Genomic DNA, 13,614 nt, shown 5'->3' with positions numbered 1-13,614 from the left:
CAGGCTCCTCTGTCCATGGAATTCTTCAGGCAAGACTACTGGAGTGGGTTGCCATTCCCTTTTCCAGGGGATTTTCCCCACCTAGGGATTGAACGTGGATCTCCTGCATTGCAGGCAGATTCTATGCAGTAGTATTCAGTAAACATATGCTGAACCACTGATATTAATATTTTCCTTAAAGATGTAGATTACATTGTTAATTTCCTCTGCTTAAGAAGGAAAGAACATTTAGTAAGTCTCTATTTTTAAATAAAAAAAAAAGACATTAAGAAGTCAAGAGAGAAGAACTTCTAGACATCTTTAATGATCTCTATGATCAAGTCAGCACAAGTTTTGTCATATGAATGTGCTTAGTCGCTCAGTCATGTCCAGGAAAGCCTGTCATATGCATGAGGGGAAGTCAAAGAATGCTACACAATCTTTACCTTCTGGCCATTTACAATAGAGCAGAGATACAGGTTCAATTGGTAAAGAATTGGCCTGCAATGTAGGAGACCCTGGTTCAATTCATGGGTCGGGAAGATTTCCTGGAGAGGGGATAGGCTACCCACTCCAGTATTCTTGGGCATCCCTAGTGGCTCAACTGGTAAAGAATCTGCCTGCAATGTGGGAGACCTGGGTTCAACCCCTGAGTTGGGAAGACACCCTGAATGAGGGCATGACAACCCATTCCAGTACTCTTGCCTGGAGAATCTCCATGGACAGAGGAACCTGGCAGGCTACAGTCCCTGGGATTGAAAAGAGTCGGACATGACTGAGTGACAAAGCACAAGCAGAGGTACACATAATCATGTACAAAATATAGTATGCCTCTGATTTTTTAATGCATCTATTTTAGTTGTTTTCTGTGTGAATTACATAGTGTTTAATTCACGCACCTTTAATCTTGTTCTGTCTGATCTTTGTAGCTTAAATTTATTTTAAAGCTGTTGTCCTATACATCTATAGAATATTTGAGGGCAACTTGTGGCAAAATACACAAAACAGCAGGGTTAAAATAAATGTGAACTAGTGGCTGATTCATGTTGTTGTATGGCAGAAACCAATACGCCATTGTAAAGCAATTATCCTCGAATTAAAAATAAATTTAGAAAATGAATTAGTAAAAAAAAAATTGAAGTAGTAAAACTAAAACCATATGGAATTGAATTTCTGAAGCAGGGTTAAACATAAGCAGGAATTAATTATTAAGAGGCCATAACAAATGATTAAACAAGAGTACTTAAATATAACAGTTTCCCAGAAATCCAAGACAAATGGAAAAACAACCATTTACATAGCTATTGTTAAAATAAAGTATGCTTTATCTTACGGAAAGAGACACTTCCTTCTCCCCATTTCACCTCTCAAGATACTTATGTAGGATTTGCCTGGAGGGTCCCATGGACAGAGGAGCCTGGTGGGCTGCAGTCCATAGGGTCACTGGGAGTCAGACGCGACTGAGTGACTTCACTTTTACTTTTCACTTTCATGCATTGGAGAAGGAAATGGCAACCCACTCAAGTCTTCTTGCCTGGAGAATCCCAGGGACGGGGGAGCCTGGTGGGCTGCCTTCTATGGAGTCACACAGAGTCAGACACGACTGAAGCGATTTAGCTGTAGCAGCAGTGAAAGTTAAAGTCTCTCAGTTATGTCCGACTCTCTGCGACCCCATGGACTATACAGTTTATGAAATTCTCCAGGCCAGAATACTGAGAGGGTAGCTTTTCCCTTCTCTAGGGGATTTTCCTAACCCAGGGATCAAACTTAGGTCTCCTGCATTGCAGGCAGATTCTTTACCAGCTGAGCCACAAGGGAAGCAGGAACTAATTTTGAAGAAATTTCCTCATGAGGAAATTTGGTTTTTGATACGCTATTGGGAACAAACTTACCTGCTCTAGAAAAACCAATATAATGTTCAGTCCCATAAAAATCCATGATAAATGGAAAATTAGAGGGACTGTTCCATATTTGAGTACCTGAATTAAATTTTTTTAAGCAATAAAAAAATTTAGTAAGAGAGATTTTTATCTAGATAAGACATTTTATGGACCTAAGGAGAATCTATGGTGAGCAGGGTTTAGAGTGGTATGTCTTCATTATGGCCTTGGTTGTCTCATGCTGCTGGGAAAATGGATAGACTAGAAAAAAAAAGCTTTCATTTAGTGATACAGTTAGTAGAAATTTAATAACAAATGAATTTGAAATTCAAAGAATCACAAGATTTTAAGCACAATCTAAAAGTCATGATTAATTATAAAGGTCTTTTTAATCCAGCTTTTTATGATTAGTTCAACAAAGGTGGTGAATAGTAGAGTTAGGAGATTAAATAAAAATCAATCTTCATTTGGAAAGTTTTGAAGAATGTTGAAGTGCAATGCTGGCTTTATGTTGTGTTGAACTGCTTGAATAAAAAGAGATAAAGGACCACTAGAGAAATAGAGTGAAAATTCTTGGCACAGTAGTTTATCTTAAGCAAGTTGAGACTTTTTTTTTTGGCTAGCAATTTTTCTACTTTACAAAATAAAGAAATAGTACTTAGTTCTAAGTTCTTCCATTAGAATTTTTAATAAAGCATGGGATTTATTTAAACACATAAGCAGAAGAGTGTACAAAAAATATAGCATCTTGAGGGCAATGACCATGTTTTATTAATGTTTTTATGCAAAGCTCCTATTATGAGCTATATCAAGATAGAAAGATAGACTCTCTTGAAGTATAGTTTTAATGGGGAAACTTTTTTCCCCAAAAATTTAACAGTTGTAAATCATAAAGAAATATCTTAACTTTCATTTATGAATTAGTTTAAAAATATGTATTGCATACCCACTGTGTGTCAGGTACTATTGTGAGAAATGGTGTGTCAAAAATAAAAGACAAATATGTTCTAATCTTTATAATATGTATTCTTTATTTTTCTTGAAAATATTCACTCACCTTGGGTGAATGGACTTTTTAATCTTTCCAAATATGCTTTTGTTAATAAAAATTGCTTTAGTAAACTGATAGCCTATAATTCAAATGAACAGGAAAAAAGGGACGCTACTTATGAGATTTAGTCTGGGGATATGTAACAAAGAGACTGAACATACGTATCTTTGGTAATAGAGTCTTTCTTGAAAAGTTAATTAACAGATATCAATGGATATTTATGATTCAAGAAAACCCAGAAGGAAAGTATGATCTAAAAGAGAGAGGCAGGAATACAAGCGAGAGCCTTGAAGATGGTGTGTTGCTAGCATTTAAGACAGAAGAGGCCATAAACTAAGGAACGCAGGTCTTTAGAAGCCGCAAAAGGTGAGGAAACAGGTAATCCTCTAGAGTTCCAGAAGGAATTTCATTCTGCTGACACCTTGATGTTAGCCCAGTAAGACTTCTTTCTACAGAACTACAAGATAGTAAATTTGTGTGGTTTTTAGCCAGCCAGCTTCCTACAGAAGCAATAAGAAACTAATACAAAATCATACAGAGTAAAATATTTCTTTGGTGATTATTTTCATTTTTCAGTTATTTTCTGAATTAAAAAAATTTAATAATAAAATGAATATATTTTACTTTAGAAATAAAATTTAAAATATAGAAACACTATAAAAAGGATTTTAAAAAGTACTAAAATGAATCTAGTATTCTTATTTTTAAAATTAGCTTCCCCATCTTTGGTTGATGGAAGAAAGTTGGTAGCCATTTGCTCTGATGTAAGAAATAGCTAAAGTGTTTAGGGCAATTTAAGAGAAAAAAAATAAGAAATCCTGAAAATACTTACACTCTCCTTGTTTAATGGATAACACATGGGTTTCTGATTGAGCGATGCTTCCTCTTGCTTTGATCTGAAGACAGAGGGAAATACGTTTATTATCATTTTAAAGGGTAGTCATTAAACTTACATATTTATAATATACAAATAACATATTTATAATTTACAAACAACAAGAATCTTACTACTTCAACCCCAAAGTTACTTTTGTTTACTAAATTTCTCTTCCAATATTTTCCAATTTGTGTAGTTTAAGTAATAAACTTCAAACAATATACTTTAAATAACAAACATGTAATTTTACAATGTTTTAGAATTTTCTTACTATTTACTACTTATCTTAGATATTGATATTTTAAATTTACATATTCTTTCAACATTTATTTTAAGCATCTATTATATGCAAAGCAATATATAGTGAAGGGAGGTATAAAATATTGGAGAAGGCAATGGCACCCCACTCCAGTACTCTTGCTTGGAAAATCCCATGGACAGAGGAGCCTGTTAGGCTGCAATCCATGGGGTCGCTAAGAGTCGGACACGATTGAGTGACTTCACTTTCACTTTTCGCTTTCATGCATTGGAGAAGGAAATGGCAACCCACTCCAGTGTTCTTGCTGGAGAATCCCAGGGACGGGGGAGCCTGGTGGGCTGCCGTCTCTGGGGTCGCACAGAGTTGGACATGACTGAAGTGACTTAGCATTGCATAGCATTATCTATTGCTGCCTTTATTTAAAAAAAAAAAAAAAAAACAGAAAAAAATTAAAAGTACTTACACTCTCCATGTGTCTGGTACTGAACTAAATAATTTTAAGATTTTTCTTTTTTTCTGGCAATAACTCTAAGTTGTTATTATTCAGTTGCTCAGTTGTGTCTGACTATTTGCAACCCCACGAACTGCAGCACACCGGGCTTCCCTGTCCTTCACCATCTCACAGAGTTTGCTCAAACTCACGTCCATTAAGTCGATGATGCCATCCAACCATCTCATCCTCTGTTGCCCTCTTTTCCTCCTGCCCTCAGTCTTTCCCAGCATCAAGGTTTTTTGCAATGAGTCAGCTCTTTGCATCAGGTGGCCAAAGTATAGGAGCCTCAGCTTCAGCATCAGTCTTTCCAATCAATATTCAGGGTTGATTTCCTTTAGGACTGACCAATTTGATCTCCATGCTGTCTAAGGGACTTTTCAAGAGTCTTCTCTAGCACCATAGCTAGAAGGCATCAATTCATTGGCGCTTAGCTTTCTTTATGGTCCACCTCTCAAATCCGTACATGACTACTGGAAAAACTAGAGCTTTGACTATATGCACCTTTGTAGGCAAAGTGATGTCTCTGCTTTTTAATACACGGTCTAAGTTTGTCATAGCTTTTCTTCCAGGAGCAAGCGTCTTTTAATTTCATGGCTGCAGTCACCATCTGCAGTGATTTTGGAGCCCAAGAAAATAAAGCCTGTCACTGTTTCCATTATTTCCCCATCTATTTGCCATGAAGTGATGGGACTGGATGCCATGATTTTAGTTTTTTGAATGTTGAGTTTTAAGCCAGCTTTTTCACTCTCCTCTTTCAGCTTCATCAAGAGGTTCTTTAGTTTCTCTTTGCTTTCTTCCATTAGGGTAGTGTCATTTGAATATCTGAGGTTGTTGATATTTCTCTCAACAATCTTGATTCCAGCTTGTACTTCATCCATGCTGGCACTTCACATGATGCACTCTGCATAGAAGTTAAATGAGCAGGGTGACAATATACGGCCTTGACATACTCTTTTTCCAATTTTGAACCAGTCCATTGTTTCATGTCCAGTTCTAACTGCTGCTTCTTGACCTGCATACAGGTTTCTCAGGAGGCAGATAAGCTGATCTTGTATTCCCATCTCTTTCAGAATTTTCCACAGTTTGTTGTGGAAAACTGTGTCAAAGACTTTGGTGTAGTCAGTGAAGCATAAGTATTCAAGAAAATTAAATACACTAAAAAGCCTCTTGAAAGTGAAAGAGGAGAGTGAAAAAGTTGGCTTAAAGCTCAACATTTAGAAAACGAAGATCATGGCATCTGGTCCCATCACTTCATGGGAAATAGATGGGGAAACAGTGGAGACAGTGTCAGACTTTATTTTGGGGGGCTCCAAAATCACTGCAGATGGTGACTGCAGCCATGAAATTAAAAGACACTTACTCCTTGGAAGGAAAGTTATGACCAACCTAGATAGCATATCGAAAAGCAGAGACATTACTTTGCCAACAAAGATCCATCTAGTCAAGGCTATGGTTTTTCCAGTGGTCATGTATGGATGTGAGAGTTGGACTGTGAAGAATGCTGAGCGCCGAAGAATTGATGCTTTTGAAGTGTGGTGTTGGAGAAGACTCTTGAGAGTCCCTTGGACTGCAAGGAGATCCAACCAGTCCATTCTGAAGGAGATCAGCCCTGGGATTTCTTTGGAAGGAATGATGCTAAAGCTGAAACTCCAGTACTTTGGCCACCTCATGTGAAGAGCTGACACATTGGAAAAGATTCTGATGCCGGGAGGGATTGGGGGCAGGAGGAGAAGGGAACGACAGAGGATGAGAAGGCTGGATGGCATCACTGACTCGATGGACGTGAGTATGAGTGAACTCCAGGAGTTGGTGATGGACAGGGAGGCCTGGTGTGCTGTGATTCATGGGGTCGAAAAGAGTCGGACATGACTGAGTGATTGAACTGAACTGAACTGAACTGAAGGTAGAATTTCATGCAAAGATGGGCACAATAAAGGAAAGAAATGGTGTGAATCTAACAGAAGTAGAGGATAAGAAGAAGTGGCAAGAATATACAGAAAGTGAAAGGAAAGGAAAGTGAAGTTGCTCAGTCGTGTCTGATTCTTTGCAACCCCATGGACTATAGCATACAAGACTCCTCTGTCCATGGGATTTTCCAGGCAAGGGTACTGGAGTGGGTTGCCATTTCCTTCTCCAGACGATCTTCCCGACCCAGGGGTCGAACCTGGGTCTCCCACATTGCAGGCAGATGTTTTATCGTCTGAGCCACCAGGAAAGCCTCTAGAACATACAGAAGAACTGTATAAAAAAGGACTTCAGTTCAGTTCAGCTCAGTTGCTCAGTCGTGTCCGACTCTTTGCAACTCCATGAACTGCAGCACACCAGGCCTTCCTGTCCATCACCAACTCCCAAAGTTTACCCAAACTCATGTCCATTGAGTCGGTGATGCTATTCAACCATCTCATCCTCTGTCGTCCCCTTCTCCTCCTGCCTGACCTTGATAACCACGATGGTGTAATCCTTCACCTAGAATCAGACAACCTGGAGTGTGAAGTCAAGTGGGACTTAGGATGCGTTACTATGAACAAAGCTAGTGGAGGTGATGAAATTCCAGCTGAGCTATTTTAAATCCAAAAGATGATGCTGTGAAAGTGCTGCACTCAATATGCCAGCAAATTTGGAAAACTCAGCAGTGGCCACAGGACTGGAAAAGGTCAGTTTTCATTCCAATCCCAAAGAAAGGCAATGCCAAAGAATGCTCAAACTACACCACACAGTTGCACTCATTACACATGCTAGCAAGGTTATTCTCAAAATCCTTCAAGCAAGACTTCAGCAGTATGTGAACTGAGAACTTCCAGATGGTCAAGCTGGATTTAGAAAAGGCAGAGGAACCAGACATCAAATTGCCAACATCCACTGGATCATTGAAAAAGCAAGAGAATTCCAGAAATACATCTACTTCTGCTTCATTGACTACGTTAAAGCATAAATACTATCTTCAGTATTCAGGTGAAATGATTGACATTATTCTTTACAGATGAGATAAAGTAAATTACCTGAGGTCACATAACTAGGAAGCAATAAAACTAGGATTCTAACTTACTGTCAATTATTCTACTTTTTTTAGAATTACAAAAATACTATATATAGTTTATGTTCCTATACAGAATTTTCTACACATAAGGTTTTTTTTTTTTTTGTTCAAAAGTCTTACTTGGGTAACTACCAGCTTTGAATATTTCTAATTTTTTGACATAAATAGGTATACTGACCCCAAAAGTATCATACCAATTTATAATATGCCTGTCAATGTACTTTTCCCTATAGTCACACACAAGTTCTTCAACTTGTAAATTATTTAGAACTTTTATAGAAGTAAAAGTCTACTGCTTTATTTTTAAAATTTTCATTTCTCCCAATTAAGGTAAAATTCAACATTTTTTTCCTAAAGATTGTTTATACATTTTATTTCCTATTGACTGTTTTGATTTTTATCTTTTGTCTGTTGATCTACTGAGTTCTATGATAAAACATTCTTTTTGACTAATATGTCACCTAAGTGCTTTCCTCTTCTGTTAAATAATTTTCCAATGGAACTCAGAAAAAAAAATGAAAAAAACAAAGTTTCAGGGGAGACTAGAACATGAATGAAAAATTAAGGGATTAATTTGTTAGGAAGCAACTTCTTTTCACTCATAAACACAGAAATTATATCGATATAAAGGGCATTATTTAGATACAAATTCTATCTTTTTAGTTGGAACTTCCCTGGTGGCTCAGTGGAAAAGAATCTACTTGCAGGCAGGAGACCTGGGTTCGATCCTGAATTGGGAAGATCCCCTGGAGAAGGACATGGCAACCCATTCCATTATTCTTACCTGGGAAATCCCAGTCACAGAGAGTCAGACATGACTTATCAACTAAATAGCAATCTTTTAGGGTTTATATAATTAGGAAGAGCTACAGTGGCTTTTAGTCTTACCAAATAATAAAAGGTTAATTCCCTTTCATCTGTCAGAATCTGTCCATTCAGGATGTAGTGCACCCGAATCTCCTGTGTTTTCCCACAGATCACAGTATCAGCCACAGGTTCAAGCTGAATGTAACTCTTGCTTGGGGAGAAAATATGACTTGCAGTGTGCGTTGCTGGTATGTGAGATTCTTCAAGCCACCTGCTATCAAAACAGTGGCTATTCTGTTTGTAAATGACCTAATGGATAGAATAAAGGTCTTAAGTAAGTTATTTTTATTAACATTTTATATATATATATATATAAACATTTTATATATATATATAAACATTATATATATATATATAAACATTTTATATATATGTAAAGTCACTCTGTCATTAGCTGAAGATTTTTTAAGACCCATGCTTACTTGATTTCATTATAGGCTGCCTTCCAAAATAAAATATAATCTATAAACAACTTTCCGTTAAGTTTATTTAAAGCTACACTGTATGAATTTAGTCACATTCACTCATAATTAAGATCAATAACTTTTTCTTAATACCCTTATGGTTGTACATTGCATAAGGACATTAGAATATTTCACACAAAATGAAAATAGTGGTTTACCAAAGAAACAACTAAAATCTAGTTTGTAATAAAGCTATAAAAATGTTGGATTTTCAAGGGACTATCAAGATGGTTTAATAAATGTCTCCTGAAACTAGATCATGTCATAAAGTCTAAAATGAAAGCTTTCTGAGAGAACTTTTTGTGTCTTATTTTGTATTTAGATTTCCACTTACCCCAACTGAAATGAAAGAAGATGTGAAGTTACTGGTATCAATGGAAAAGTTCACCAAACCGTGCTCATTTGTAGTAAATCTGGCACTATACTGAAACATATCCACATTGACCACTACAGTCTCATTGGGGATTGGCTGATCCTTCTCATTGACTAGAAGAACCTAGAAGTAGAAAAGAGAAATAAGAAAGTGAAAGCTGATTTCAGGTGGTATATCGCAATAACATTTTCCACTCTATTGTGTTCACTTCTTGGCCATTGTCATCTAATGAAGATCTTAGAATATAAAAGTAAGATTTGTTTTCTGGGCTGTAAAATATTTTTCTTTTTGATGTTTTTGTTTAGATAACTTATGAGTGTTTAATTGAGAACTGCCAACAGTAGATTCATGGTGTTACCTTCCCCAGTTTTCTTCATCTTTGTTGTTCTGTATCTCATTATAAGGCTTCTTTTTGTGTTTGTTGTCACTGTTTAGTTTCTCAGTTGTGTACTACCTTTTGCGACCCCATGGACTGTAACCTGCCAGGCTCCTCTGTCCATGGGATCTCCTGGAGTGGGTTACCATTTCCTTCTCCAGGGAATTTTCCCGACTCAGGGATCAAACCTAGGTCTCCTGCTTGGCAGGTAGAGTCTTTACTGCTGAGCCACCAGTGAAGCCCTATATAAGGTATTTGCCTTTTAAGTTTTTATAATTTCTTTACTCACTCTAAATAAATGTTTGTTTTTATAATAAATTTTGCTTTTGTATAACAAAAGAATTTTGATGAATTTAAAAGATAAGTTTTGATATAAAAATTGGTTTTCCTAGAAGTCATATGCCCCCAAATATGTTTAGATTGAAAAGAAACTTTACCTGCCCAAAGAAAGGAAGCCCACGTCTGTAATGTGAATGCACTTTCGTAAATTTCAGTTTGCTTAAGGTGTTTGTGATTTCACTTGATCCATGTCCGGTTAATTCCAACCCTGAAGAATAATTCAGAGAAGTTGAACTGTTCTATATGTTCTATTCACCTCACCTCCTATCCCATCCCAGCTTCACTCCATTATAACAAAAAAACGTCCATATACTCTTATTCTTTCATTGAGATCTATAATTCCTCAATTCTCTGGCTTCACAAATATCCTGCTTGTTCCATCCATGTTCTTGAGGAGATTTTCTCCTCATTTCCTCAGAGATCTTGCTCTGTCTTGCTCCTCCCCAGCAACCATCTGGGAACAACTTCATTCTTCACACTGGCCTAAAAATATTCTTAAATTTCTGTCACAAACCCCTTCCCCAGCAAAAGCCTTCTTTTCAGCACATGGCAAGAAGTATAGCCAATACCCAGGGCTTTTTCATTCAGTGAAGTGTGATCTGTATATTATCTCCATTATCTAAAGCCTTCCTCCTGTCAAAAGAAACTATTTTTTCATTCCCCGCAACTCTAACCCTATGTGTGTTCAATCACCTAGTCATGTCCAGCTCTTTGTGATCCCATGGGCTGTGGCCTGCCAGGCTCCTCTGTCCTTGGGATTCTCCAGGCAAGAATACCAGAGTGGGTTGCCATTTCCTTCTCTAATCCTATGTCTTCTAGTTTTATTCTACCTATTTACCTAATCTTCTGACTGTAGTTGTTTCAGTTTTTGAGCCCCTCCTTGTCCACCTCTAGCCTCAATTTAGCAATGATAATTAACTTACTTTCAGAACACTTGCTTTTTCTCTTAGGACGATCTGAATACAGTAAGAATGGTTTCAGATTTACATTTCGAATCCTGATTTTGCTCAGACTTTTCTTTTGAAATTGTCCATTGAGTGAATCAACTGACATTTTGATATTCCAAGCTATGATGAATTGTCTTAGACAAATCCTCATCACCATAATTCTTTCTCATCTTTTCTTTATCTTGGTTAATGATATTTCCATTTCCCAGACCCCCAAAATTGTAGTCTTTGGGGTCTTTTTGGATAGTATTCTGATTTAACACATTGTAATATATTTTTCATCTAGCCTGTCCTTTTCATGCCTGCTAAAATTAACTTTTTTTTCCTGTTCTTATATATTTTTTTAAATTGAAATAACAATAAAAAAATAAAAGTGACTATTTTAATCAAACTTTTACTTTACAAATATAAAAATATAACCAAAGCCCTCTTTTGCATTGTATAATTATAATATATGCCATGTTCTTTTCTCTGAGTAGTCTAAGTAGTGTATGTTCTATATAAAACTACTAAATGGCAATTGGAAAATATTCAATAGCTTGAGGGGAAAAAACTAAAAAATTTTACTCAAATGTTTCAAATCACATTTAGGATTGACATCCCTTTGAAGAAAAGTGAAATTTGTGTTTTTCTCTATGTAATGAAAACATGATTTTTAAAAAGTGGATAATATTCAAAATAGCATTATGATAATTCTGGGTATGAACTCATACTTTTAATAGCATTAACAGATTTTTTTTTTTTTACTTTTTATCATTGCCTTCCCTTGTAATTAGCATTGTATGGTTCAGTTGCTTTTTTTTTTATATTTAAGGGTTCTGTTAAGTTAGCATTTTATTTGGAATTAACAATTATTTTATTTATATGATAGTTTTTTTGGAATTAACTTAAAAAATAGTTTATTAGGTCATTCTCCTTAAATATAGCTGAAGATATCCAATGCTTTCATAATAAAGTCTAATCTCTCTAGTATACAATTTACTTTTCTAAACACCTTAGCACCAACCTACTTTTAAAGATTCCTTTGGGACTGAAGACATTTGTTTTATGCTTATTATGCTTTTCTGGTGAACTGTTTCAAAGTGGGCTTCCCTGGTGGCTCAGACGGTAAAGCCTCTGCCTGCAGTGCGGGAGACCCGGGTTCGATCTCTGGGTTGGGAAGATCCCCTGGAGAAGGAAATGGCAACCCACTCCAGTATTCTTGCCTGGAAAATTCCATGGACTGAGAGGCACCTTAGAGCCTGGTAGGCTACAGTCCCTGGGGTTGCAAAGAGTTGGGCAGGACTGAGCGACTTCACTTTGACTGTTTCGAAATACAATCCATTCTATTCAAATCTGCTCAAATGCTACCTTTTAGAAGTTTTTTTTTTTTTTGGTCTATATTAGAATAACCTATCTCTTTTCACACTCATTGTGCCCTTATTTATTAACACTTCCTGTGAAAACTTTATGGTGCATGCCAAGTCGCTTCAGTCATGTCTGACTCCTTGCAACCCTATGGACCATAGCCCGCCAAGTTCCTCTGTTGATCCAGGCAAGAGTCCTGGAGTGGGTTACCATGCCCTCCTCCAGGGGATCTGGTAGGGGGTTTCTTTATCACTAGTGCTACCTGGGAAGCCTCCAAATTTTATTATGGTTATATATAATACATAGATACATATATACATAGCCATTTATATGTATAATTTCTTTTTAGATTCCTAATTCCTTGAGGGGAGAGACCATATCACTAACACAGTCCCCAGAAACTAGAAAGTATTTTACATGGATTGAATATTTGATAAATGTTCAACAAGTTAATACACATTTAATAATGATACAAACCTGTTCCCTCCTCTCTGACCTTGGCTTCCACTTGTAATGTCCTCTCATATCCTTTTTGTTTCAGCTGAAGTGATTTAGCATTTACTAGTTGTGTGAAACAACCTTCATCATCTGCCTGAAAAGAAAGGAAGAGAAATCCTGGGTTCTCTGATTTGTGATTTAAAAGAGTCAGTTTTCAACCAATGACGATTTTGTGTTGGCCACAGAAGAAAATTTACAAATGTTTTGTTCACTTTTTGGGTTCTTATCTTTTCCCCCAGGTGATACAAAATTTGTTCACTAATCATTTCATCAAATCATTGCCAACCTTTGCTTTCTCCCCTTGCTTCTGAAAGCCTATCCCATTTCTGTCATATTAAACTTTCCTTCCTATGTGGCGCTAGTGATAAAGAACCTGCCTGCCAATGCAGGAGACACAGGAGATGCAGGTTCAATTACTGGATTGGTAAGATCCCCTGGAGGAGGTCATGGCAACTGACTCCAATATTCTTGCCTGGGAAAGCCCTTGGACAGAGGAGCCTGGTGGGCTATAGTCCATAGAGTCGGAAAGAGTTGGACACGACTAATGCAATGTATGACCAACTGAGAGAGTCATTTCCTAGGCAGGTTGATAGGGAGTCTAGGGGTCCCCAAGGAGAGAGGGGTCTGGAATTCTCAAGGAGGAAGAAAGAACAAACTTTTTTCTTTCTCCACATTCCTTAGGATTATATAACAATAATGTATCCTGCCTAAGGACAGTCTCTGGATTAAACCTTCTGTTATCTTAAAATGTAAATTATGGGAGTAGGTCTGGTGAGGTCTTTACAACCTCCAGACATTCTTTGGATTCACTGGAGAGTATATAACTT

At 36.9% G+C, this 13,614-nt stretch overlaps 1 protein-coding gene across 1 annotated transcript in view; it reads right to left on the bottom strand.

The window, feature by feature from the left end:
- The window catches only part of LOC109558586 (pregnancy zone protein-like), a 59,371-nt gene that overhangs the window by 26,850 nt on the left and 18,907 nt on the right, over positions 1–13,614 (bottom strand). Inside the window, exons 10-14 of the mRNA XM_070790176.1 lie at positions 12,767–12,881; positions 10,094–10,203; positions 9,242–9,403; positions 8,465–8,692; positions 3,743–3,806 (exon numbers count right to left, since the gene is read on the bottom strand). Coding sequence (XP_070646277.1) covers positions 3,743–3,806; positions 8,465–8,692; positions 9,242–9,403; positions 10,094–10,203; positions 12,767–12,881 — 679 coding nt within the window. The remainder of the gene's footprint in view (positions 1–3,742; positions 3,807–8,464; positions 8,693–9,241; positions 9,404–10,093; positions 10,204–12,766; positions 12,882–13,614) is intronic.

This window comes from Bos indicus, chromosome 5 (assembly GCF_029378745.1).
Source record: "Bos indicus isolate NIAB-ARS_2022 breed Sahiwal x Tharparkar chromosome 5, NIAB-ARS_B.indTharparkar_mat_pri_1.0, whole genome shotgun sequence".
Classification (NCBI taxonomy): domain Eukaryota; kingdom Metazoa; phylum Chordata; class Mammalia; order Artiodactyla; family Bovidae; genus Bos; species Bos indicus.
The sequence above is the reverse complement of the archived record's forward strand: the minus strand, read 5'-3'. Positions and strand labels throughout refer to the sequence as shown.